Raw genomic sequence first — 26,174 nt, 5'->3', positions numbered from 1 at the left:
TTCTGAACTTCAGAAGGAACTTGAGTCTCATATAAATGCAGATCAAGTATTGCCCAAAACGATCTTAAGGGATGGAAGTGGAGGAGGAAAGCCATCAAAGCAAACTAAAGATTGCTTCCATTTATAGCTGCCAAATTGCCAATACTGCGCCAATTAGCCTTTGGGGTATATTGTCTAAATATTATTTACAGCCCACAAAATGCTGTAAAATTAACAGAAGTAGAAGTTGCATTACCTTATGCAGTCAAGTTTGGGATATTTACCCTGTCTACCCAATCCAATGTGCAAATACTTATTTTTTTTATGCCAACAGATTTCATAACGTCCTTGCTTCCTGGTAAGCCCCCAAATATTTGGATTGGTTTACACTTTGAGATCCGTACACGTGAAAACAGGTGGACAGATGGCAGTGAGTTGGCATATTCCAACTTCCATCCATTGCTGCATGGAAGACTAAGGAAAATTGAGCATGATGTGAGTCATTGGAGGGGTTTTTCTCCATTGTAGGCTTTTCATTATAAGTGAATTAAGCACTGCTAAAATGGGGAAGACTCCCATTTTCAGCAGCAGTTTCGATATAAACCGTTTCATGCTACTGTAGGCATTCTGCCACTGCCAATTAGCTCTAGCTGGTAAGCTCCCAGTTGTTCCTTTGTAACCATGTTGTTTCCTTCCCCACATCTGACCTCACATCCAACCCAGGTGGGTCAAATTGGAACCCCTGTTGGGCTAAATTTGGCCCATGGATCAGAGGTTCCCCACCCTTGTTTAATGAAATACAGTGGTACCTCGGGTTAAGAACTTAATTTGTTCTGGAGGTCCGTTCTTAACCTGAGGTACCACTTTAACTAATGGGGCTCCTGCTGCTGCCGCCGCCCCGCAATTTCCATTCTCATCCTGAATCTGTAACCTGAAGTGTCTGTAACCCGAGGTACCACTGTATGCTAATCTACTATTACTCAGCCTTCTTGGTTTGTTTGCTTTTCAGTTTTTTGATGATGAGGTGAATAACCAGTGTGGTGTTTTGCTCAACAATCCAAAATCACCGTATGCTGGAACTTGGAATTTCACTTCCTGTGCCAGTATTCAAACTGTGGCCATATGTCAGATGAAGTCAGGTAAGTCTGAGAATAGTAAGTTTGCATATGAGACAAAATATTATTAAAACTTAATGCACAGTAGTTTCATTATTAAATGATGCATGAAATGTGTCACAGGAGGTTTCATTTTAGGAGAGGTCGTTTTACTTTCTCTCACACACAGTAAGGAATGCTACTTAAAATTGTGTCTGTGTCAGCTGCAGTTTTTATAATATTCACTTTTTTTTAATAAAACAAAATATTGATCAATCAAAGGCATTGATTGTTTGACCTCTTAAGTGATTGCTCAACTAATTGTTGCAGTTCTAATCTTACTACCTCACTTGAGAATATTATGAACAACATGGGTTAAAAAAACGGTAAAGTACCCCTGACAGTTAAGTCCAGTTGCAGACGACTCTGGGGTTGCGGCACTCATCTCGCTTTACAGGTCGAGGGAGCCGGCTTTTGTCCACAGACAGTTTTTCTGGGTCATGGGGCCAGCATGACTAAGCCGCTTCTGGCAAAACCAGAGTAGCGCACAGAAACGCCATTTACCTTCCCGCCGGAGCAGTACCTATTTATCTACTTGCACTTTTTGGCGTGCTTTCGAACTGACAGGTTGGCAGGAGCTGGGAGTGAGCAGTAGGAGCTCACCCCATCTTGTGGATTTGAACTGCCGACCTTTTGATGGCCAAGCCCAAGGCTCAGTAGTTTAGACCATGGGTATAATACCTTTTAACAGTTTAAAACAAAATCTGCCCAAGACCTAGGTGGTGTGTTTTTTCTTCTTCTAAAAATCAGACTGTTAGACGAATGATACCATTTCTCTTGCTCAACTATTTTGTTCTTTCATTAGATGAGGCAGAAAACCAGACACAGCAAGTGCTTAATGTCACTGTGAACTATCTAAATGTCACATACACCATAATTCTGAAGAACTTGACATGGCATGATGCACAACAGGAGTGCCTGCAGAATAATATGCAGCTGGTTAGCATCACAGGACAATACCATCAGGCTTTTCTTGCTATGCAGGCTGCCCGTTATAATTACCCACTGTGGATTGGACTCTCCAGCGAAGATGTAAGGCTTGTTTCTGAACCAATTCAAAATATGTCATTCGCAGTTGCCTTTAAATATGGGAAGAGACTATGGACTGATTGGATTGATGGTTAAGGAAATCTTTCGAGACTCGATGATAGACAAAAAGGACTACCAACAAAATTGGCGGAGAGGGACTGAAAGAGATTTGAGAGCCTCGGATGTGCGGAATCCAGGCTAAAAACTGTTATTTTGGACATGTCTTGGGAAAGGACGCAAAGCGGGGATGGGAGGGAGGGAAGTACTTAAATTTAAACAACACTCAAGACCAGGGGGTTTAGTAATAAGAAAATTATGTAAGAAAAAATGAGAAATCGAGGGAAGAGAATTGGGGTCCAACTTAGGGAAAATTTATTTTTGTTTTTTATAAAAGGACTAATACTAAGACGGAAGAAATGCCAACTTGCTGACACAAATCTGGGAACAGGGATGCAGGGGAGGGGGTGGGGGGAAGTCAAGGACTAGGGTTAGAAAATAAGATTTTCGGGAACTATTCATGTTTGTCGTTTTTTATGTTTGTTTTGGTGTTATGTGTGTTGTTTGTGTTTATATAAAATGTGAAAACCCAATAAAAATATTTAAAAAAAAAACAAAATATGTCATTCGAATAAGAGGGTTTGGGGAAAACCTACTGAGCTATATTAAACGATGGGGTAAAGTGACAGACCTTTGTTGCCGCTTTTGTCTGTGGCAGCAACATGTCTTGTGAATATATGTTTAAAAAGCCTAATATACAAATAAATAGCTGTGTTATATAGAATGAGCACAGCACATTAATTAGAAAGTAAAATCCATTCAGTCCCACTGAAATCGTTGTGGTGGGGAGAGGGTTGGCAAAGCATGCCCAACTTTCTTGAGAATCACTAGAGTTAACCTGCAAAAGTAACAACACACACAAATTACAAGCAGATATATCTCCCTAGTGGGTCAACAAATATACTCAGATTCTGGTATTGCTTTGTTCTGCTTTAAGCAGACCTTAAACAAAACTGGTACAGTGGTACCTCGGGTTAAGTACTTAATTTGTTCCGGAGGTCCGTACTTAACCTGAAACTGTTCTTAACCTGAAGCACCACTTTAGCTAATGGGGCCTCCTGCTGCTGCCGCACCGCCGGAGCACGATTTCTGTTCTCATCCTGAAGCAAAGTTCTTAACCTGAAGCGCTATTTCTGGGTTAGCAGAGTCTGTAACCTGAAGCGTATGTAACCCGAGGTACCACTGTACATGAAATGCATTTAGGATTTGAACTTGGAGTTCTTGTATTGAAGATTAGCAGTACCCATTGAATCATATTGAGTCAGACCATTGGCCCATCTCACACTGTACTGTTCACACTGACGGGCAGTGGCACTCCAGGGCTTTAGGCAGGGGTCTCTCCCACCCTTACATGAGGATGCTGGGGTTTGGACCTTAGACCTTCTGAATGCCAAGCAGATGTTTTACCATCAAGGAATTGCTTTTACTTGTCTTTGATCTTCATAATGCAAGCCTTTTTTCCTTATGGTTATGCCACCAGGATGGAATTCATTATCACTGGGCTGACAGAAAGCACATTAGCTTTAGTCAGTGGTCCAAAGAAGACGAAGATTTACTTGACGAATGCGTATATTTGGACAGAGATGGACTTTGGAAAACATCTGACTGCTATACGCAAAAGCCAGGAGCAATTTGCTACCTTCCAGCAAGTAGGTTTGAATGAATAAATCTTTTATTTGTGTCAGCAATAAAACAACAATACTATATACAAAGAATAGAAATAAAAAGTCAGTTATATAAAATACATTTTAGGGTTTTGAATCAATAGTCAAATAGTGGATCTTATTTTGATTGCCCCAGCTAAAAACCCTACAACCTTTGCTGTCACCTGCTTTTACAGTTACTATGTAAAATATATGCTACTGCTTTGAGAATGCTTTTAGATACATTGAAATAAACCAATGAAAACATTTTATTATATTCTTTTTTTAAAAAAAGTTTTGTGTTTTTTTTAATAACCATTAAAATCCAGCAGTACATCTAATGGTGTTTCTTATATCCATTGTCTCTAGACATATAATTGCCGTATTTTTCGCCCTATAGGACGCACTTTTTCCCCTCCAAAAATGAAGGGGAAATGTGTGTGCGTCCTATGGGGCGAATGCAGGCTTTCGCTGAGAGGTCCCGCCGGCTCGCAAAGCAAAGCTTGTGGGCAGCAGCCTGCAGCCCACAAGCTCGGGGGATAGCGGGGAGGCGGAGCGCCGCCACCCCGCTATTCTCCGACCTGATCTGGAGGCTGGGGGGTGGGAGAAGCAAGCTTGCTCCTCCCCATCGCCAGCCCCACAAGCTCGGGAGATAGTGGGGAGGCGGAGCGCCGTCACCCCGCTATTCCCCGACCTGATCTGGAGGCTGGCGGGGGGGGGAAGCAAGCTTGCTCCTCCCCATCGCCAGCCCCACAAGCTCGGGGGATAGCGGGGAGGCAGAGCGCCGTCAACCCGCTATTCCCCGAACTGATCTGGAGGCTGGCGGGGGGGGGGGAGAAGCAAGCTTACTTCTCTCCCCCCCCCCCCCGCCAGCCCCACAAGCTCGGGGGATAGTGGGGAGGCGAAGCGCCACCACCCCGCTATTCCCCGACCTGATCTGAAGGCTGGCGGGGGGGGAGAAGCAAGCTTACTTCTCTCCCCCCCCGCCAGCCCCACAAGCTCGGGGGATAGTGGGGAGGCGGAGCGCCTCCACCCCGCTATTCCCCGACCTGATCTGGAGGCTGGGGGGGGGGGGAGAAGCAAGCTTACTTCTCTCCCCCCCGCCAGCCCCACAAGCTCGGGGGATAGCGGGGAGGCGGAGCGCCACCACCCCGCTATTCCCCAACCTGATGTGGAGGCTGGCGGGGAGAGAAGCAAGCTTGCTTCTCCCCATCGCTAGCCCCATAAGCTCGGGGGACAGCGGGGCAAGCCGCTGCCCCACGGAGGCTAGAGAGGCTGTCCCTCAAGGCAGAAGAGGGAGACGGAGCGCTCCGTCTCCCTCTTCTAGCTTGGGGATGGCTGCGCAAACCTGGGGGGGAAATAAAAAAAAATTCCTTGATTTCCCCCCCAAAAAAGCTAGGTGCGTCCTATGGGCCGGTGCGTCCTATAGGGCGAAAAATACGGTACATGTTCAACATGCAGAATAACCACAGAGCCTAGGACTTGCCAATCAGAAGGTCGGCAGTTCAAAAGCACGTCAAAGTGCAAGTAGATAAATAGGTACCTCTCCATCGGGAAGGTAAACAGCGTTTCCATGTGCTTCTCTGGTTTGCCAGAAGCGGCTTAGTCATCCTGGCCACATGACCCAGAAGCTGTCTGCGGACAAACGCCGGCTTCCTCAGCCAATAAAGCGAGATGAGCGCCGCAACCCCAGAGTTCGTCACAACTGGACCTAATGGTCAGGGGTCCCTTTACCTTTACTTTTAACTCCTCCACTGACAATATTGAGTGGTTGGTATAAGAAGATCTTGATTTTGGTCATTAACATAGTTAAAGAAAGGGGCCCATGTGCCTTGGAAAGTGCCTCTATTCATTATGCCTTTACTTGCCCTCCTTTGTCTGGTGAGACGCTCAAACATTGCTACATCCCAGATATTATTTTCCCATATGTTATGGGGTATTTCAGTCTGGTTCTTCCATTGCTGAGCCATCACTAACCGTGCTGCGGTCAGTAAGAAGCCTACTAGTTCTCTGTGGCACAGGGTGGAGTCTATAAGTCTATGTCCAAAGAAGGCAGGATTTGGAGAAAGGGATTGGCCTGTAATTGAGAGTATAATGGAGAACACTCTACTCCAAAAGTTTTTAACGTTGGGACATTCCCACCAAACATGAACCAGGTTTTTCACAGCCCTTGCCAGCCTGACTGGCGTCCAGTGCCATCGGAAGATGGTCTTGAACGAGGCCTCCTGTAAGCAAGCAGAAATTGTTTTGAGCAGGGGGTGGCCCAGATACCCTCCCATTTGTGATCTTCAGTTGGGTGGCCTAAATCTGATTCCCATACATTCTGAAGGCCTATGGCAACCCCTGCCTCATGATCTAATAGATTGCTGTATATTTGGGAAGCAGCATCCTTCAAGTCATATGCTTGGGCTGCCGCATAATGATTCAAACAAGGTAAGTATATGTAGGCTGTCTCCCCTGTGCACCAAATGGAAGTGCAAAAGAATGAGCCCGAGCTACCTGAAACCAGGTAGTATGAGTGCCTTTTAATTTACCTTGCAGGTCCTCTTTGGAAATTGCTTTCCCTCTGGGAAGCAGGTCACGGGTTGTGTAAATGCCTACGTTCCCCCAATCCTTGAACTGTTGCTATTTATATTTGCATCTGAAAGCTGTCGTGATCCAAGAACAGGACCAGTGGTGAATGGTGAGGGGCCAGAGTTTTGCTCCATGTTATCCACACTATCAGTACTGATCTAGTAAATGAATTGTTTATATTTTCCTCCTTGAAGTTGCTTTCTAGGCCAACTAATTTTGATTTGAGTAAATATGAAGTGCCTTTTAAAAATGTACCTTCTTTTTTCTTTCTTTTTTAGATGAAACTGAAAAACCTGAGGTATTTGACTTTATTAAATGTCCACACAAGATTAAGAATACACCATGGATGCCATTCCGAAACAGTTGTTATACATTCATGATAGCAAAAGACAGATGGAAAGGATTGAAGTCAGATGAGGCCCACCATTTATGCAGGATGATGAGTAAGAAGTTTCTGTTTAAAGTTTGCTTTGTATTTCTGTGTTCATAACTTTTGAATCATTTTTTTCCAGATCTGAGAGGACTCTGCTTGTTTCCTCCATAAGAGTACATGAGTAATAATTTCCACTAAAACAGCCTCTTCTCCCCTCACCCCCTTAGAACTGCAGTCTTGGGAACGCTGCAGTTGCTTCCATGTTACCACTGTTTCTTCACATAGTTGTACAGTGGTACCTCGGGTTAAGTACTTAATTCGTTCCGGAGGTCTGTTCTTAACCTGAAACTGTTCTTAACCTGAAGCACCACTTTCGCTAATGGGGGCTCCTGCTGCTGCCGCGCCGTCGGAGCACGATTTCTGTTCTCATCCAAAGTTCTTAACCCAAGGTACTATTTCTGGATTAGCGGAGTCTGTAACCTGAAGCGTATGTAACCTGAAGCGTATGTAACCCGAGGTACCACTGTACTTTATTAGTCAAAGGAAATAAGCAGGGATCATATCTGTGAACAGGCACAGAATTATCTACATAGCTGTGCAGATTTTACAATGCAGTCGTGTATGTTTGCTCAGAAAGAAGCCTCATTGAGTTCATTGGGCTTACTCCAAGGTAAGGATTGTATGTCACTGGAGACTTGTATTATATATGTGGTTCTCTCTGGCCTTGCTTGCACTCTGCTCACCACAGACTTAGAAAAACATTGCAATAAAAACATCTGTTGGCTATCTAGATTTACAATGTGTTAATGTGAACTGTGTTGGACCTCTTTCGTATCTAGATTAAGTTTAAGAGAAATGATGCCTTTTAAAAGAAGCTTCTCTTGACCTGCTAGAATGGCATCCAGGAAAAAAAGATTCCAGTGTGTAGGCTTCTTACAAAAAAAGCATTTAAAAAGTGAATGCAGTTTTGTATAGTTAAAAAAAAAAAAGCATTTTGAGTTCTGCTGGACCTTGAACATTCCCTGCTGTTGCCATTAGCAATTGGTATTGAAAGCTATACCACCTTCTGAGCTTAGATGTTTTGTTTACCTACTGTAGATAAGTATCTCTCAGCTGCTACTGCCATCTTACATTAATTTGTCTAATGCTGTTTTAAAGCCATATAATCAAGCAGCCATTATACTACATCTTATGGCCGTCGATGCCATATGTTAATTGTGTGAAGATTTGCTTTCTCTTAGTTTGTCCTGAATCTACTACCAGTTTAGTTTCATTGGATGACCCTAAAAGTATGGGAGAGGAAGAAAAATTATCTCCACTGCACATCATGTATAATTTTATAAACCTCTGTCACATTTCCCCTCACTCATCTTTTCCCCCCTTTACTGAAAAGTTCCAAATGCTTTACCTTCACTGTATATGGAAAGTGTTCTGCTCTGTGTGGTGTGTGTGTAATGTGTCAACCAGTTCACTAGACAATCTCTCATTTACAGGAAAGAGTATTACAGTCCATTTCCTAATGATGCCCATTATGGAGTTCCCATTTCACACTCTGCAGAGCCTTCACGAGAGATAGCCATTGTGGTGCCCTCCAGATGTTGGACTACAATTCCTATTAGACCCAACCAGCCATGGCCAATGGATGGAGATGATGGGAGCTGTGGTCCAACCAGGAGCAGTTCATCAGTGGGGTGGAACCATAGCAACAACCTCCTGCAAACAGGGTCATTGCTGCTTACCAGGAAGAGTGAGACATTGACTACTTTCTGGGTGTACTGAAGAGAGCACTGGGTTGGTTCTGCCATGCATCCACGCAACCCTGCTTCACCACCACTTCACCCTTCCCAGGAAGCAGTGACAACCCTACTGCAGAGAGGCTATTGCTGCTGCTCTACTATAGCCACCAGGCTTGTCTCCCTTGAGCCCAACAGCACCTAGTAGGCCAAAGGTTCCTCACCCCTCTCTATGCTTTTCCATAATTTATGTACCATGATCTCTGTACATCCAGACCTAAGAAAGAGCAGCTGACTTCTGTCACTAATCATTCAAGATTATTATTTTTTGTTTTGGTTTAAAAACTAAGGTAAACAGCTAAACCTTGATGAGCCCCTTCCTTGAATTCATTTCATAAACTGTCTATAAAATCCTGCCAAATCCATTAAGTGAATTGACTTTTTAAAATTGCTTTAACAGATACGAATGCCTCCCTCTTGACTATCAGGGATGAAGATGAAAATAGTTTTGTTGTTGAGCAGCTCCATTCTTTCAGTGGCCTTGCTCGCTGGCTGTGGTTGGGTCTGATTTATGACGCTGATGGTAAGTTGTAAGTTCTGTAAAGCCCCTCTTACTAGGATGAATGCCTTTTTTAAACACACAAAGAGACCAAAGCTTATAACATTGTCTACAGCCATTGATGAGGATTTAAAAAACGAAACAAAAAAATTATATTTGATTAGAGTTCAAATTGTCAAATGCAGGTTGATGAGTGAGAGTCTTTAAGCTTACTCAAGAGCACTTTGGATAATTTGTTCCTTATTCAAGCTTATTTTTATTGTAGTATTTAATGACAACCTAAAGAAGATGCATGCTGGATGCAGATTTGGGGGCTCAGAAGTCATTAATCATGCCTGTAATTTTTAATCTGATAAGAAATACTAAATGCCTAATGTTCCTGGTGCGTCTGCTTTTGAGCGTTATTTGATTATTGCTGAAATATGGCAGTTAGGGTTGCCATACGTCCTCATTTTCCAGGACAGGTCCTCTTTTTCAGGGGTAACATTTCTGTATGGGGGTGCATGGGCTACTTTTTACGTTGTATATGCAGTACTAGACAACCAAGTGCAAAACATATACATACTGTGTGAGTTTTGCATGGTGCAGGAAAGGACCAGGCCCTTGTTTTTGTATATTTTGAAAAGACATTGTAGAATGTGCCCGCTCCCACACCCCAAGCGCCAGCCAGCAAGTGTGTCCTCTTTTTCACTCTTCAAAATATGGCAACCCTACAGGTAGTTTCCTTCCTCAGGCCCTTCATTGCACAACTTCAGCTCACTCATTTCACTTGCAACTCTGGTTCTGCAGAAGGGAGTTGCTGTGCTGCTTTCATGTAAACAAAAAAATGTTTCTAATGAATTAATGCAGTGGGAATACTGTAGCTGTTGGGGCAAAGTGATATTCACCTGTTTTATAGATTTTATTTTACCATGTTTCACAGTATCTTCAAAGATTCCCCTGATAAGAAGGAATAATTTAGATGGAACAAACATTGGGTTCTTCTAGACTTCCACTTGTCCCCACTGCTTTCCCCCAGGAAAATCTGATCTTTAGCGCTGAATCGGAGCAAACGTCAACTGGATTTTCCATGGATTGACATTTGCTTTGATTCAACACTAAACAGCAGATTTTCTGAGGAAATACCTTTAAGAAAATTCCCCCCCAAATATATTTTTTTCAGCTGAAGGTAGATTTTAAAATACTGGTTTATTTTATTTTCCCCTCTTGGCATAGTTAACAGTTCTAATAAAACTAGTACAATGCTAACATAAAACATGTAAGAGTTAACATGGAATAGTAACAGAAACTAGATACCTCCGGTTAGGTATAGTGATAAAAGTGTAGAATTGTGCATTTCACCATCTGCAGAGAGAAAATCCGGATGTTAGCATTAATACTGTTGCCCAATTCCAGCGAGAACATTTTTCTTTAATAAAAAAAAGTCTTCCATACTGGATATCTCTGCCAGCAAAGGTGTTATAGGAAGATGAACTACTATATCCCAACAGTTGGTGCATTCACAGTGCACCATTTAAAGGGATAACTCATGTTTGTTATGAATACTTACGTGAGTATTTAGATGCATTGGGGTGTGTGGGTGTATTAATATAGTTTTTCTGGATTTAATTTTGATTATATGAAACAATTGTAAAGTGGGAAAACATTTTTTTAAAAAAATTGTTGATACTGTCAGCAAACCAGGCCACATCCAAATAGCATATGCAAAAGGTAAAGGGACCCCTGACCATATGCAAAAGGTGCCTCCTTTTATTTCTAAGCCAAGTGCTGGTTATTACTGACCTTCCAGTAATGTTAACGTTAGCCATTGTGGGATAATTTCAGCACACTCCTAAATAAAATCTGTAGCACTCATTATGGAAACTTATTTCGTTTGTTTTCTGCAGATGGTAATCTGAAGTGGGATGACAACACATACCTCTCATACAATAACTGGAGACTGGGGAGACCTTATGTAAAGAATAACAATTTTGTTGCTGGTATTGGTCTTGATGGTGTCTGGGATATGTACAATTACAGTGGCAACTGGTTACCTCTGCAATTTAGCCTACACAGCATCCTTGTCTGTAAAATAGAAATGGGTAAGCAATGTCTGCAATTTGGATTGAATTTCCAAATGCCCTATGGTATTATTATTAATTTCTTTTACATATGCCTAAAACTAAAAAAAAACTAAACTTCTGTCCTTGTTGTAATATTGAAATAGGACCCAAAGAATACAAACCACCACTGCCCGAGAAACTGCCTCATGGAAATAATACATACTGGATCCTTCAAAAACAGCTCAGTTGGTATGATGCATGGAGAGAATGCAAGCGAAATGGCAGTGATTTAGCCAGCGTACACAGCGAATCGCAGCAAGTGTTTCTGGAAAATATTGTAAAAAGAGATGGATATCCACTTTGGATTGGTTTATCCAATCATAACGTGAGTTTGAACTGTTTCATGTGCTTTTGCAACCATATCCCCATGCTATTATCTTTAAAGGTTTTGAGCCAGCTTTTCGTTTCTGTTAACAATATTTTAACTTGTCTCATACATTAAACACATTGTAGGGATGTGGGTGGTGCTGTGGTCCAATAATTAGCCGTGATGCCTGTTTTTCCCAGTGTTTGCTAAAACAAAAAGTGACATCTGCACTTGTTCAACTGGAATCGAATTGCTCTCTTTCTAGGAAAGCGATTCTGATTTTGAGTGGTCTGATGGAAGCACATTTGATTACAAGCCCTGGGAATATGAGCATTCACATTCTCCTGGAAATTGTTTCTTACTGGACACTAAAGGATTTTGGAACCGCTTGGATTGCTCGCGTGGCGCTGATGGTGCCATTTGCTACTACCCTTCAAACAGTAAGTCTGCATTCATGTGTCCAGTGTGGTGCTAAGACCAAAGAGAATGATGAGGGCAGATCCCACCCCAACCCCTGGCCCTATACTTAAAAGCATGTCCTTAAAAGCAACTCCTACTGGTTTTGAGACCTTCTGAGTACCATGCTGAGGATTGTTGGCCACCAAAACCTTAAGAATATAAGAATAGTCGTGCTGAATTAGGCCAGTGGCTCATCTGGTCCACTCAGAGTGGCCTACCAGATACCTATGGGAAACATCAAAGCAGGATCTGAGTGCGACAGTATTCTCCCAGAAACTGGAATTCCATCTCAGGCATCAGAGGCAAAGGTCTGTATTCCCTGGGATGCCCTCCGATGGATCATAGTCCTGTACCTTTACAGTAAATTAAATTGCTTCAACACAGCAGCAGATATATATGCGTGTGTGCCAACAGTCAGTTTGTGTTTATGCGGCAATGGCTTATCGAGGCTCCATTGAACCACCTGAATGGATGATAGGAGTGCCCCAAGATGTTTGGATGATGATGATGATGATGATGTTTATATTTTCACAGAAGTACAGTCCAAGCAAGCAGAAAATCCCACATACTGCCCCCAAACTACTGGTAGTGCTTCACAGTGGATACAGTATAAACAGCATTGCTATGCATTTGATTTGGCATTTTACAATTTCTCTATATACAATTGGAAAGAGGCTAAAGAAGTCTGCAAGAAGCTTGGTATGTCCATATTATGTATCATGTTATGTCTAAAAAAAGACAATAATATAATTAAGAATCTTTTGGATAGAGAGTTGATTTTTTTTTGTTATTACTTTAAATGTTGCCATAAATTATTTCACTAAATGTTAATAAAGAGAACTTTCAAGAAGTTATTTTCACTTTTGACCACTAACATTATCTGCTTAGATCCTTCTGCAACACTTTTGACTATAGAAGATGAGGAAGAAAATAAGTTTGTGAGCACACACTTACGAGAACATTATTTCATCACTGGAAGGGTATGGCTTGGAATGCAAGAAAATGGTAAGCAGTGAATAACTATGAAGCCATTGTGACTTATAACTGTTAAGGCTGGAATCCTAACCGTGCCTGTTCAGAAGTAAGCTCCATTGAATTCAGTGGGACTTGCTCCTAGGGAGTGGGATTAGGATTGCAACCTAATACAGTGGTACCTCAGGTTAAGAACTTAATTCGTTCTGGAGGTCTGTTCTTGACCTGAAACTGTTCTTAACCTGAGGTACCACTTTAGCTAATGGGGCCTCCTGCTGCTGCCGCGCGATTTCTGTTCTCATTCTGAAGCAAAGTTTTTAATCCGAGGTACTATTTCTGGGTTAGCGGAGTCTGTAAACTGAAGCGTCTGTAACCTGAAGTGCCTGTAACCCGAGGTACTACTGTACTGTACTGTACAAGGCATAATAAGCAAGGCAGGTGAAGTCAGGCATCTGAGAGTCATAGAATTATAGAGTTGGAAGGGACCACGAGGGCCATCTAGTCCAACCCCCTGCAATGCAGGAATCTTTTGCCCAACATGGGGCTCGAACCCACAACCCTAGGATTAAGAGTCCTGTGCTCTACCAACTGAGCTATCCCAGGCCCACTGTTAGTCCTTCAAGGAGAGTTAGCTGCATTTCGTATTTCCATTGATTTTAGCGAAACTGAAGTTTTATTTGGATTATGCTCCTGAAATTTACTGTGCACTACAAGTGCATTATTAAAATTTTAATGAATAGAAATTAAATAAAGAACATGCATTGCAACTTGGCATATTTTCCATGCTGTAAATAAAAGCACAGAGAAAGAGACTTAGCCAGGCTAGAGGGCATTAGCCAAGGATGTATGTACCTGGTTATTTCAAATCATTTCATCCATGCCTAGCTCTGCAGCTCGCAGGCATAGAGAGATTGTTCGTTTTACCGGTTTTTCTTCTGGGCTAATGGTTTTCTATCTATTCCTCTATACCTACCATAGACCTTTTTTCCTAGGCTTCCTTGCTTCTCAGTTCTCTGCATCCTTCTGCCAGCACTAAAGCTTTTAGAAGCTGAATAGACTCTTGACTATTGGTTCTTAGTAGACTTTTCTGGCTCTGAACATTATATAATTAAATTGCTGCTTGTACACACTGTAATAATTGCAGCACATTTTTGCTGTTAAGGAATAACTTTGGGGGGGGTTTCCCCTAATATACAGCTGAATCCATGAAGTGGCTTGATGGCTCAGAAATTAAATATGTCAACTGGGAAAAGGGAAAAGAAAAAGCCAATGGTAAATGTAGCGTTGTGTTTTCAACAAATGGTACATGGTCCAAAACTGACTGCAGCAATCTCCAAAGCAGAGTTGTTTGCAAAGCTCCTCAAGGTATGTATGATTTTGATTTAAAAATAATGTAGCTTTTTAAACTGACCTGTGATTGTGTCAGTAAGGGGGGTCCATCTCTCATCAGGATGTTGCTATATCAGTAAGATGCAGATCATCATCATCATGACACTAATAATAATACTATAGGTAATGCTACACATAATAAATACAGAGATCTCCCTACAAAAACCTTCCTTTCCTGCAAATGTGTAGGGGCTCCCTGTGCTTCTGCGAACATGGACAGAGGTAATAAAGAATGCCCATATTTGCTCAATGCAAAGAGCACGTCAAATCAATAAAGGGCTTTTCTTGCTGAAAATGAGAGGAGCAAGGGCAGGGAAATGTTTTGCATGCTAGCTGGCATGAAGTTGTTGTTGTTTAGTCATTTAGTCGTGTCCGACTCTTCGTGACCCCATGGACCAGAGCACGCCAGGCACTTCTGTCTTCTACTGCCTCCCGCAGTTTGGTCAGACTCATGTTTATGGCTTCAAGAACACTGTCCAACCATCTCGTCCTCTGTCGTCCCCTTCTCCTTGTGGCCTCAATCTTTCCCAACATCAGAGTCTTTTCCAGGGAGTCTTCTCTTCTCATGAGGTGGCCAAAGTATTGGAGCCTCAGCTTCAGGATCTGTCCTACCAGTGAGCACTCAGGGCTGATTTCCTAAAGAATGGATCGGTTTGATCTTCTTGCTGGCATGAAGTAGCCTCGCGCAACTCCTGTATAATATATATATATATATATATATATATATATATATATATATATATATATATATATGGTTTTCAGTCAAGTTGCTTCTGAATTAATAGTTACGGATGGATGACGTTGGGTTTTTTTTTTCTTACAGTCTCTAATCATGTAGGAGGGGCAATAGCTGTTGCTATTCTAATTATTGTCGCACTTGTTGCTGGATTGATATGCTTCCTGTATAAGAAGAAACGACTGAATTGGGGCGGATTCTCTTCGGTACGCTATGAACGGGGGTTGTACGAAGATGAAACGGACACTATGTTTTCCAGAGATGGTGACTGAGGAACAGTTCGTGCTGGATTGGGCTGTTTAGGCATAATTTTATAGGTTTTGGTTTGGCAAACCTATACCAAATGTATTCAGTAGCAGGTAAATGCTGACCTCTGGGTTCAGTACCTATTTTTTGTTCAGGGTGTGACACAACCTTTCCCCCCACATTTGAAAGGAGGAGGGAAAGTCAACTGTGTTTCACCAACTGATTTAAACTCCAATCAGACTTTGCACTTTCCATGGTCTTTAAGATTTGCACATGCATTGAGATACGACCCTGAAACTGATTTTTGGACATGCTTTGATTTTTGGACATGCTCTCCTATATGAAGTATGATTGATGCCTAGAGAATCTTTTGGAATCAACTCGATGCAAAATACATAATGTAATAACTTGTATCAACCATACTCTTTTACAGTGGTACCTCAAGTTACATACGCTTCAGGTTACAGACTCCGCTAACCCAGAAATAGTACTTCAGGTTAAGAACTTTGCTTCAGGATGAGAACAGAAATCGTGCTCTGGTGGCACGGCAGCAGCAGGAGGCCCCATTAGCTAAAGTGGTGCTTCAGGTTAAGAACAGTTTCAGGTTAAGAACGCACCTCCGGAGCGAATTAAGTAATTAACCCGAGATACCACTGTACTTAAAACCTATTGGGGTACAGAAGGGTTGTTTTAAAGAAAGAAAGAAACTTGAAATGTTTTTAATACAAACTTGAAATGTTGACCTTTTTCAATAAAAGTTCCAAAGATCCCTCCAATCTTTGGTTTAGTTCTTTAGTTAGCTTTTTAGTTACAACAGTTAAAAGAGTAACAACAATTTGTCAGCCTGCATTTTGAAAACATTTTAAACTTTAATAAGCCATACCGTCCCCACACATACACATACAAATGCAAGAGGCCAAATGGAAACCAAGGGCTAAATGAAAGATTCAGACCCCTAGTATGTACTAACTAGCCTATAAAGAATGGAACCTGGAGAAAGATTGTGCTTCCTGTTGATAATGTTGTGACATTTGTCTTTATTACCTCTGCCATATTTTGGTACTTCTAAAGGGGTACTCATTTTGTTCTGTACTAATACAGAAAACACATTGAGCTGTATGTATTGTTAGCCCTACTTAGGTCCGTTAATTTCTGTGGGTGTCCTCTAAGTTGGTCTTCGTTGAATGCAACCCATTGATTAGCATCTAAAAGACAGGCAGACGTGAGGAGTCAAAGCACTACCATGGTTAAATGGGGTCGTCCACATTTTCTTCTTCTGACTATAGCTCCTACTGTATAGCTCCTACTTCTAGGTGGCGTTTCCTCCCCTCATGTCACCAAAGAGTTTTTTTCTTGGTTCTATGTTATGACACGGTAGGAACACCTGGCTTCATGTGATAAGCTTCTGCACACAACTGGCTCACCATGTGGTGACAGTTGTCGCATAGAGCAAATCAAAGTGGCCTCAACACAGCGGCCAACCCCTAACTGAGCTTTGGAAGAAATATCATTTAAAATGTAGCATAATATTTGTTTCTTAGCCAAAATAAAGGGACAGCTTCTATTAGTATAACTCCATTAATTTAATAAAAATGTACCATGGAAATATTTAACTAATTGTTCTGATAATACTACTGACTTAAGGAATGCTGTCAAAGATAATACTAAAAAATAATTGGCTTACTACTCAATTTATTTTTATGCTAGGGGGTTTTTTGGCCAAAAAAGCCCCCCAAGAATCCCACACAGGTAGAGGATTCCCATTTAATAAATGAGACAAAAGCACTCCATATGCAAATAGAAAAGAGGTGCCTTAACAGATACATGAAGAAAATCTTCATGTACGAGAGCAGGAAATCATTGGATGCCTAGGGTTCTGGGCTGTTTTTCCTTGGCCCAACATCCATTGTTCTGCATACTATGCATAGAGATAGGAGCATGTAGCTACTCAGTCTTGTTCTAATTAGCAAAATGAAAGCCACCCTATTAGCTTTCCTTTGGAAGCGCGTGTGTGTGTGTGCATTTGAGTCCCTTTTTTCAAGATTGTGTAACATCACCTATGGTGATAGATAGATAGATAGATGATAGATAGATAGATAGATAGATAGATAGATAGATAGATAGATGACAGATAGATATGAGTAGGCCTTTGTCCAACTTCACAGTTAGCTCTTGTGAACTGCTACTAGTCTCTTCCTGCTATAGATCTCTTCAGCTGGGGTATTTCTGCAGGATCATTTAAACTGTGCTACTCATGCATTTCTGCCCACAAGTGTCGTTTCGGTGACAGCAGTATAATAATCTTATCAGTACATAACAGGGGAGGGTGATAGTGTGGTGTATGAGGGCCACATATGCGGCTCTGCACACCTTTTTTTAAAAAAAATTAAGCATTTTGGAGAGGAGATATTTAACTGGACACACACTGTCTCAGACAATCTCCCAACAAGTGCCCTCAACAATACAGAGGTCCCAGTAGTAATGAATGTGCTAGTCCCAATAGCAATGAATGTGCTAGCTTGGGTAGACTGTGATCTCCAAGATACAAAATGCTCCTCTTTTAATATCTGGAAATTGTGGTAACACAACTGCTGCTGTTGTACAACGTACAGGCAAAAAATTGGACATTTGTTGCACACAAAATGTTTGTGCAGAAAGGTCTTTAATATAGTGCCTATAACAGCCCATGAGGGACTGGTGAATGATAGTGATGCGTGTGTGTGTGTGTGTGTGTGTGTGTGTGTGTGTGCATGTACACACGCACACGAGAAAAAATGCACTTTGTCGTCTTCTTTTTTCTTTTTTAAGCATGATTTAGAATATTTAGATAAATAAAATGCCCATAACCAAGTCCTAAATTAGTAATGGTGAAGAAGCTTGTTCACTATTTAATAAAATTTGCATCACAACCTGTTTCTAATGTACACCCTGACACACAGGTACTTGTGCCAAACAGATGACTGGTGTGGTTATCTTTGACAGCGCCAGTCACCTGCTAGGTGGCAGAGAAAAGAACTGGGGGCTACATTCAACATACACACCACACACCAGGGAACTGAAACTGGAAAGGCAAACGGATGACCGTGTGTTAAAAGATTTTATATTGCAAAGATTGAGACGTATGTATCTCCCAGCGCAGGGCATACTCCATTAAGTACTCTTTTGCATGTGCAGTAGTAACCAGGGTTTGGGGCAATTTCCACTAAATAAGTGTGCTCAGCATTACTGAATTTATGACTATTTGCACTTGTGGGCTTCTTTATTGATGTGAATCTAAAAATGGAAAGTTTATTTTAAATATATTATCAGGGCTATTCAGTGATGCAAGATGTAGATAAATATGCACAAAAGATTCCAGTGTTTCTACAAAGTGTTTATTTGTATAATATTCTGATAGAATTTTTTTAAATTATGTTTTTAATTTTGTGTGCTGGGTTTTTTTTCTGGTATATCTATTCTGCGATATTGTGGGAAATGTCATGATGTGAATTAATGCAAATGCCTTAATATATCTGTATTGAGAGTTCACAACAAAACCTTCCTGGGGTCATGGCCTTAGAAATACTGTAGTAGATTTAGCAGAAAGCTTCAATGGTGATTAGATTTGTACTTGTGAGATAATTTAAGCTGATTTCAGTGCTTTTCACCTGATTAAAAATGTTTTTGTACTCTTCAGTATTTAAAAAAAAAACACCCACAAACATCAAAGTTAATAAAGCTTTAAAAAGTAATCTTGTTCTGAGGTGTTTTCTGTCCTTTTTTTCCCAAGAAGGAAAATGGCATTAGCAGGTGAATACAGTCACAACAATTACTTGACTTGCAAGGAAGTTGTGTGCCTTTTAGTCTTCCACTTCTCCCATACAGTCGTACCTTGGAAGTCGAACGGAATCCATTCGACTTCCAAAACGTTGGAAAACCAAAGTGCGGCTTCTGATTGGCTGCAGTAAGCTCCTGCAGCCAAGCCAATCGGAAGCCCTGTCCAGACATTCAGCTTCCAAAAATAGTTCGCAGACCGGAAGAGTCACTTCCAGGTTTGCAGCGTTTGGGAGCCAAAATGTTTGAGGACTAAGCTGTTCAAAAACCCAAGGTACGACTGTACTTAATAATAATTGCCAAGTGAGATGAGACACCTGGACAGAGCCCAGGACTTGCTCCCTCCTCTTCTGCTTAATAAATAAACTGCTTCATAGAACTGTAGAATTGGAAGGGACCACAAGAAGGTTGGACTAGGTGACCCTTGCAGTCCCTTCCAGTTCTATGATGCAGTCAGAGCTAATGGTGCTATGGGAAATGCTTTCACTCAGGGGTAGAGCACCTGCTTTGAACTCTTCCAGGTAGGGCTAGGAATGTCTGCTGCCTGAAACTCCAAAGAGCCGCTACCAGCTTATACTGTAGTCAACACTGAGCTAAATGGACCACAATGGTCTGACTTGGTCTAAAGCTGTGTCGTTCTCGTATCTTCAGTCATCAGCTAGACCAGGGGTCTGCAACCTTTAAGACAAAAAGAGCCACTTGGACCCGTTTCCGAAGAAGAAAAAAAACTGGGAGTCGCAAAACTCGTCATTATTAAAATAACTTTTTTGTCACTTTTTATTATTTCTTTGTTTGACCCCTCAGAATTACTCCTCCTCATAGAAATAAACGTTAAATTAACAAGTTACCTTTGTGTGTGTGTGTGTTCTTCACTCCCCTTCAAAACAGTGACCAGCGTACATGCCCCCTTTCAATGCAGTGACCAGCGTACATGCCCCTTACAATGTAGCGGGCGGGCAGGCAGGAAGGTGACGTCGGGACGGTGCGTGACTAACGCACGCACCGCCCCCATGCGATGTCACAGCCAGTACAGCGCCCACCACAGTGGGGAGTGTCGGGGCGCACAATGCCCCTCCTCCCCTCGCTAGTATCCGTTCCGGAGCCGCGGCAAAGGTGTAAAAGAGCCACATGCGGCTCCAGAGCTAGACCCCTGAGCTAGACCATCCTGCACACTGCCTCCCCTGGTTCATGATGCTAGCCTTCCAGCATGTCATCAGCGCATGCATTGGGGAGCTCAAGAGAGAGAGAGAGATTCTATGTTTAGCTTACTATGTTGAGGAAATTGATTCCTTTGCAGACATAGAAAACAACAGGAGGATGATACCCTGTCTGTGAATGGATGCAAGTTAGAAGTTTGTGAGTATTAAAGCTGTCCTCCAGGATACTGTGGCCAATGATACCAAAAGTCATTAGAGATCAAGGACAAGCAAGATTACACTACTGCTCTCCAGGCCAATGTCATTTACCAGGGCAACCAAGGCAGTTTTAGTTGAAGCCAGACTTAAATCTGAAGCTTGACCATTGCCATTCCTCATGAGCACCTTGCCCCAAAGGGGAATATTTGCCACTGGGAGACTGTTAAAAAAAACACTAGTTTCATTTATATCCTGGCTTTCTTCCATCACAGAACTTAGGGGGTCTCCTGATAGCCTACCATCTAGGCATTAAACTGGATCTAGACCTGCTTTGCTTCCTGGACTTTTTTTTTCCTTTTTCATCTGGATTATGCCCTTGAAGGAACAACATGTGCAATGCACATACCACATTACATTACAGTACATTGCACTTAATCCAGTTTTAGTTGCATATTCAAACTAATTGTAAAAAACACAACAGATCAGAGACATGTTGCCTCTCTGATATGCAGTTAGGCTACAATGTAACACACACTTTAAAAACTGAAAACCAATGGGAGTTCCTGATAAATGTGGGTAGGATGAGAACTGTGGATGAAGGGTGGTATACAAATTCTAATAACAACATAGGAGTCAGCAAGGCATTGAGTTTAAGATTTTATCTGAAAATAATAATCTGAATTTTTGAATTTCCTATTCTGTTTCTCCATAGCTGGTTTTTAAAATTGCTGTGCAAAGAACTCATACCCTGAAAAGTTAAGTTGCTCTTTGAGGTGTCAAGGGCAACACTGTAGAAGCTGAGGTTAAAATTTTGGAGATCTGTTGTTTCCCCCCACACACTTTTATTGTAAACGAAACAGACTACGTCGCTGCAAAACGGTAACTTCCATGTTGTCAACCTTACCATAAGCATGCTTACTTGTAAATAACTGTGTTCACTGCAGCTTCCTCAAAAGGGCACAATGACACTTGATACTGGCGGCAGCACATAAGTAGAGCGTCCGCTTTGCTAATTCCTGCCATCTCCAAGATAGGGCTAGGAAAGTCTCCTGTCTGAAACCCTGGAGAACTGCTGCCAGGCAGTGTAAAAGCTGAACTAGTGGCCTGAATCAGTGTAAGGCAGCTTCCTATTTTATTTATTCTGTCCTTTCTCTCTCATTCTCTCATGCACACATACACCATTTAATATTTTTTTCATCCAGCTGAACTTTTTCCTTGTCTCGAACAGCAGCTGAGAAAAAAAAAACTGACTGGAGGGAGGGAATTGAAGGGTTCTGCACCACTCACAAGGACTTTCCCACTTGAACTCATTCCATACTTTGCTATACAGGGTGTTTGGCAGGAACCCACATTTTAAGACCTGGGTGTGCTGCCATCGCATAGTTCTGCTCTAAGGTTCCTAAGGGATTGCAGCTGTTAAAAAGTACCACCATGCCAAATTTCAACAGGTGACGGTGGTGAGGTCTTTGCAGCTTTACAGAGAGTCTTGCACAAAATGAAATTTGACACCTGGTTAGATGCGGAACCAGTAAGAAAAACGTGTTGTTGAAACATTTATTAGAACTGGAACAGGGCCAATGGGAAATCCTAATCCTGTCAATGTTAAACAAGTTCCATCAATTTCAAAGGTATAGTTACTATCACTGAAATTAATGATAATGCAAAGCAGTTTACTTTGATAGTTTTCTGTATATTGTTATTAAAAATGCATAGCATTCCCATATTGGTGGTGTGCTAAGGAAACAACACTGATACCCTCTACTGGTCAGTTTGCACATAACTTAACTGAAGAAGCATTTTGTAGTTCCCACTTTTCCAAACACTAACTCAAGCCAAGTCTCTACCATCCAGGGAAAATACTTTTAAGGTAATTTAAATTTTAGGTTAAAAAGAACAGATAACTAACCTAACTTGCAATTGTTATTATGTCTTGCGTAGAAAGGTGATTGGCATTACCAATATTATCACACACAAACAAGACCTCATTATAACTAGTACTGTGACATTTAATGTTCCTATATTTTGCATCCCTGTGCAAAATTCAATTGATCAGTCAGTAGTGGATTAGTACTGATTGCAAGCACGGGAAAAAAGAAGTTATGCTGAAATAATTAGCACAGCGTACAAAAAGGAGATTTTGCATCTGACAGAAGCACCAATAGCTAAAAGATTCCTCGAGAGGAAGAGCCAAGTAGTTTAAGTATCTCCATTAAGTGCCGTTTTAACTTTACACACGGAAACCTAAGCAGGGAGGCTCCAATTGCTTCCGACCGCCTTTTCCCAGCTGGGTGGGACGCGAGGCGTTCGACAGGAGCGTCCCTTTGATGACGGAAAGCTGTGCCAGCTGAATTTCTGCCTACACTTAAAGACGCAAAAGCTCTGTCGGGATCACAAGCCCCCAGAGGCAACATTGGAGTTGTGCATTGGAGTGCTCTGTAGCTTTTCTTCGTGACCAGCCCCTTCCGCCAACTGAGGAGGGGGAGAGAGAGAAGTCCCGCCACCCAGTTCCCCTTGCAGAAGTTTGCCGGACCTGCTGCTCTCCTCCCTCTCGCTTCCGAAGCCGGAGCACGAGCCAGAGCTCGCCCACGCCCACCCCACCCCCCGGCTACCCCGCGAGCGGCAGGGAGTGGGTGGCGTCGTCGCCGTCGAGCCCCGAGTGCGCCGGGCTCGGACGGAGCTTGCTTCGCTGCGCCATGGGCGCCCCCTCGAGCGCGCGCTCCTGCCTCCTGAGCGGCCTCCTCCTGGCCGCCGCGCTGCCTTTCCAAGGAGCAGCAGCAGACGGTAAGGCAGCGGGCTCCTCCTCCCTCTTTTCTTCCCGCTAGTCCCGGCCGGGCGCGCCAAATGAATGCGGGGCTGGCAGCCAGCAGGGCGAGGGGGTTCCTCCTCTTCGCGGCCTCCGGGTTGCGCTTCCCCGCCTCGCCCGCGCGCCCTCCTCTCCTGCCTGTAGCGCCGTCGCCCAGGGAAGCTCTCCCCGCACGGGCTCGGGGCGAGAAACGTGGATGTCCCTCAGGCGCAGGGCTCGCAGCGCGACCTCGCTGGGAGAGTGTGGCGCAGCGGGTAAAGCGGCAAGGACTTGGTGGGGAAATCTGGCTTCAGATTCGGAACTCGCCCATAGACCTCCTTAGGTTTCCCTGAAGCATTTTTTTCCATATCATTTAGCTTGGGGGGGGGGGAGTTATTGGGAGACCAGTATGGTGCCCCTAAGCTCATCGGGGCTACAAATAAATAAGGTCAACAAACGCTGTTTAGTTAGAGGAATTTGAATAAATAAAATGCTTATTCCCAATTGTGCATTCAAATGCGGCTTTGCTCTCTCAAGTGAACATTTGTAGGGCTGTCGCCTGAATCTGAGGCAGTGCAACGTGACGCACTTTCACATTTGGTTTTTACTTCATGCTGGTACTGCATATTACAAATGGCAATTTACAGAGCAATTTGCCTAGGGTTACCTTAGTTAGCCTTCCTACCAGTCTCAGCTGGAGTCCAAAATAGTAGCAATTGCTTTGCTGCAGCCCACCTGGTGTGGGTCCCGACCCATGGGATTATACCTATGGTATAATACTGAGCTAGAGGGACCAGTGACCTGGCAGTTTACTGGCTTAAACTATGGCTTATTGTGACTGTGCAAAATTGAAAGCTCCTAGAGAGGAACTCCTCTCTGCCCCCCCCCTTCTTTTTTTTCCACCTGCACGGCACTGAGCTATGTCTAGGTTGGACTTAGCATGTCTTCCAAACCTGGGCTCCTAGCTCATCTCACTTACCAGGAGCTGCAGCCAGAATTTGGCTCATATTTTATTTAGATATAAAGGGATTTCCCAATGGAGAACCATTACTTTCCTGAAGGCTTGGGAACTAGTGTTTCCCTCTCATTAAAAAAACAACAACAAACGTATAAAGTATGTATAGCATATAAAATATCAAGTTATAATACAAGAGATGAAGTTGTTGGATCAAAATCTCACATACACTACGCAATTTCTGCCCTTGGCAGCATGATTTCTACTGGACCCTGAAGGATGTAAACTGGACCAAAGGTCCCACAGTTTAGGCCAGGGGTCGGCAAAGTTTTGTGGCTTGGGCCAGCTCACGGTCCTGCAGACGCCATGGTGGGCACACATGCACAAACGCTGTTTCCAGCGCTCCTTCTGGCACAGAGGCGTGCGCAGCTTCCCATTGGCTGCAGGAGCTTCCTGCAGCCAATGGGAAGGCGGCCAGCGTCACGGAAGGCAGTCCCCGCTCTGCTCCACGCCGGTTTAACGCGGCATACAGGAGCTGACTGAGTGAGAGGCAGGAGTCCATGGGCCGGTTAGATGACCCCCGTGGGCTGCTTGTGGCCCATGGGCCTTAGGTTGCCAGCCCCTGGTCTAGGCAATGGTTTCTGCCTTTGTGGGGTATAAAGGTAAAGGCACACCTGACCATTAGGTCCAGTCGTGACTGACTCTGGGGTTGCGGCGCTCATCTCGCTTTATTGGCCGAGGGAGCCGGCATACAGCTTCTGGGTCATGTGGCCAGCATGACGAAGCCGCTTCTGGCGAACCAGAGCAGCGCAGGGAAACGCCGTTTACCTTCCCGCCTGAGCGGTACCTATTTAGCCCCCAGTAAAAAGAGGGGAGGGTGTCCAGCCATCAAATGTATTAAAATATATTTGTAAGTGTGTTCTAGTTTTAAGTTTTGCTTTACATTTTAGTATGAGCATGAACTGGAGAACCTGTAATTTAATATAATACATTTTAATTCAGAAAACTGTTTCAAAACCTATTTTAGAGATCTGTTCTCTTTAGGACAGATCCCCCAACAACTCTGTATTGTTCATTGGTCAGGATGAGGGAGGGATTGTATTTGGTTCATCTGTCCAGAGCTGAATGAAGGGGGGGGGTGGAAGAGGGAAGAGGTTTTGCTAGGATGAGATAATACATACCAAGATATATCATGTGACCCACAAGCTTTTAAGGCTTCATCATCACAGGAAACAAATCGGACAATGGGCAAATTAATTTCCTGTTTTCTCCATAAGGAGATTAAACAGACTTGCATTACTCTGGGTAGTTGTTTGTTTGAAGTCCATTTGGCTAGTGCACAGATGTTGAGAAAACATGAGTCAAAGTAAACAAAACTTCCAGTCTCATGGCCTGAAAAGAAACACTTTCTTTTTCTGTTTCTCCCTATTTTGGTTATTGAGATCTATTTCATGAATCATATACACGTTAATTCCTATATCTACTGCTAAAATAATTTGTATGTGTAGGTGCGAGGGTGTGTGTGATCCTGGTTACGTTGTGAGGCCATCTATATGCGTAGATATACTGTGACTCTTTTCAGGATCAGAGCTTAATTGTTGAAATGCTTAGCAACAAGGGAGAATTCATTGACCACAAGGGTGGGCCAAAAAATAAAAAGGTAGGCCACAGGATGAGATGCAGTAGATCTGTCAGTGTTTTCAACTGTTATTTTCTGAAGTGAGGTGTTAAGACTCCTTGGCTTGTAGCAACTGGGATGCAGATTGGTCAGCTAAGGCTGCTAGCCTTACTTACCCAGGAAGCGATTTGATAGGACTTGCTTCTGAGTACACATGGTTGGGATTAAACTCTGAAGTCTGTTGCTCAAATACTGCAAAGGGTAACTGACTCCACCTTCTGAGAAGACAACACTTTGTTCCTGGCTCTGCACCACTCTATTCCAGCAAAAATAAATAAA

General features: G+C 42.8%; 1 protein-coding gene across 3 annotated transcripts in view; it reads left to right on the top strand.

Moving 5' to 3' along the window:
* Positions 1-26,174, top strand: part of LOC308589590 (lymphocyte antigen 75-like) — a 73,186-nt gene that overhangs the window by 37,315 nt on the left and 9,697 nt on the right. For 2 of the 3 annotated variants that reach the window (XR_014009397.1, XR_014009398.1), the window contains exons 23-36: positions 314-474; positions 989-1,118; positions 1,939-2,165; positions 3,700-3,868; positions 6,715-6,879; positions 9,003-9,125; positions 10,988-11,182; positions 11,308-11,528; positions 11,776-11,950; positions 12,504-12,668; positions 12,858-12,974; positions 14,139-14,306; positions 15,154-17,374; positions 17,437-19,043. Coding sequence is in view for 1 of the 3 variants with exons in the window: in XM_081198788.1 (XP_081054914.1) it covers positions 314-474; positions 989-1,118; positions 1,939-2,165; positions 3,700-3,868; positions 6,715-6,879; positions 9,003-9,125; positions 10,988-11,182; positions 11,308-11,528; positions 11,776-11,950; positions 12,504-12,668; positions 12,858-12,974; positions 14,139-14,306 (2,016 nt within the window). In the remaining 2 variants the exon portion in view is untranslated. Of the gene's footprint in view, positions 1-313; positions 475-988; positions 1,119-1,938; positions 2,166-3,699; positions 3,869-6,714; positions 6,880-9,002; positions 9,126-10,987; positions 11,183-11,307; positions 11,529-11,775; positions 11,951-12,503; positions 12,669-12,857; positions 12,975-14,138; positions 14,307-15,153; positions 17,375-17,436; positions 19,044-26,174 lie in introns of those variants that run through there. The other variant, XM_081198788.1, reaches the window with a different exon arrangement.

This window comes from Podarcis bocagei (genome assembly GCF_964188305.1).
Source record: "Podarcis bocagei genome assembly, chromosome: 1".
Classification (NCBI taxonomy): Eukaryota; Metazoa; Chordata; class Lepidosauria; order Squamata; family Lacertidae; genus Podarcis; species Podarcis bocagei.
The sequence above is the reverse complement of the archived record's forward strand: the minus strand, read 5'-3'. Positions and strand labels throughout refer to the sequence as shown.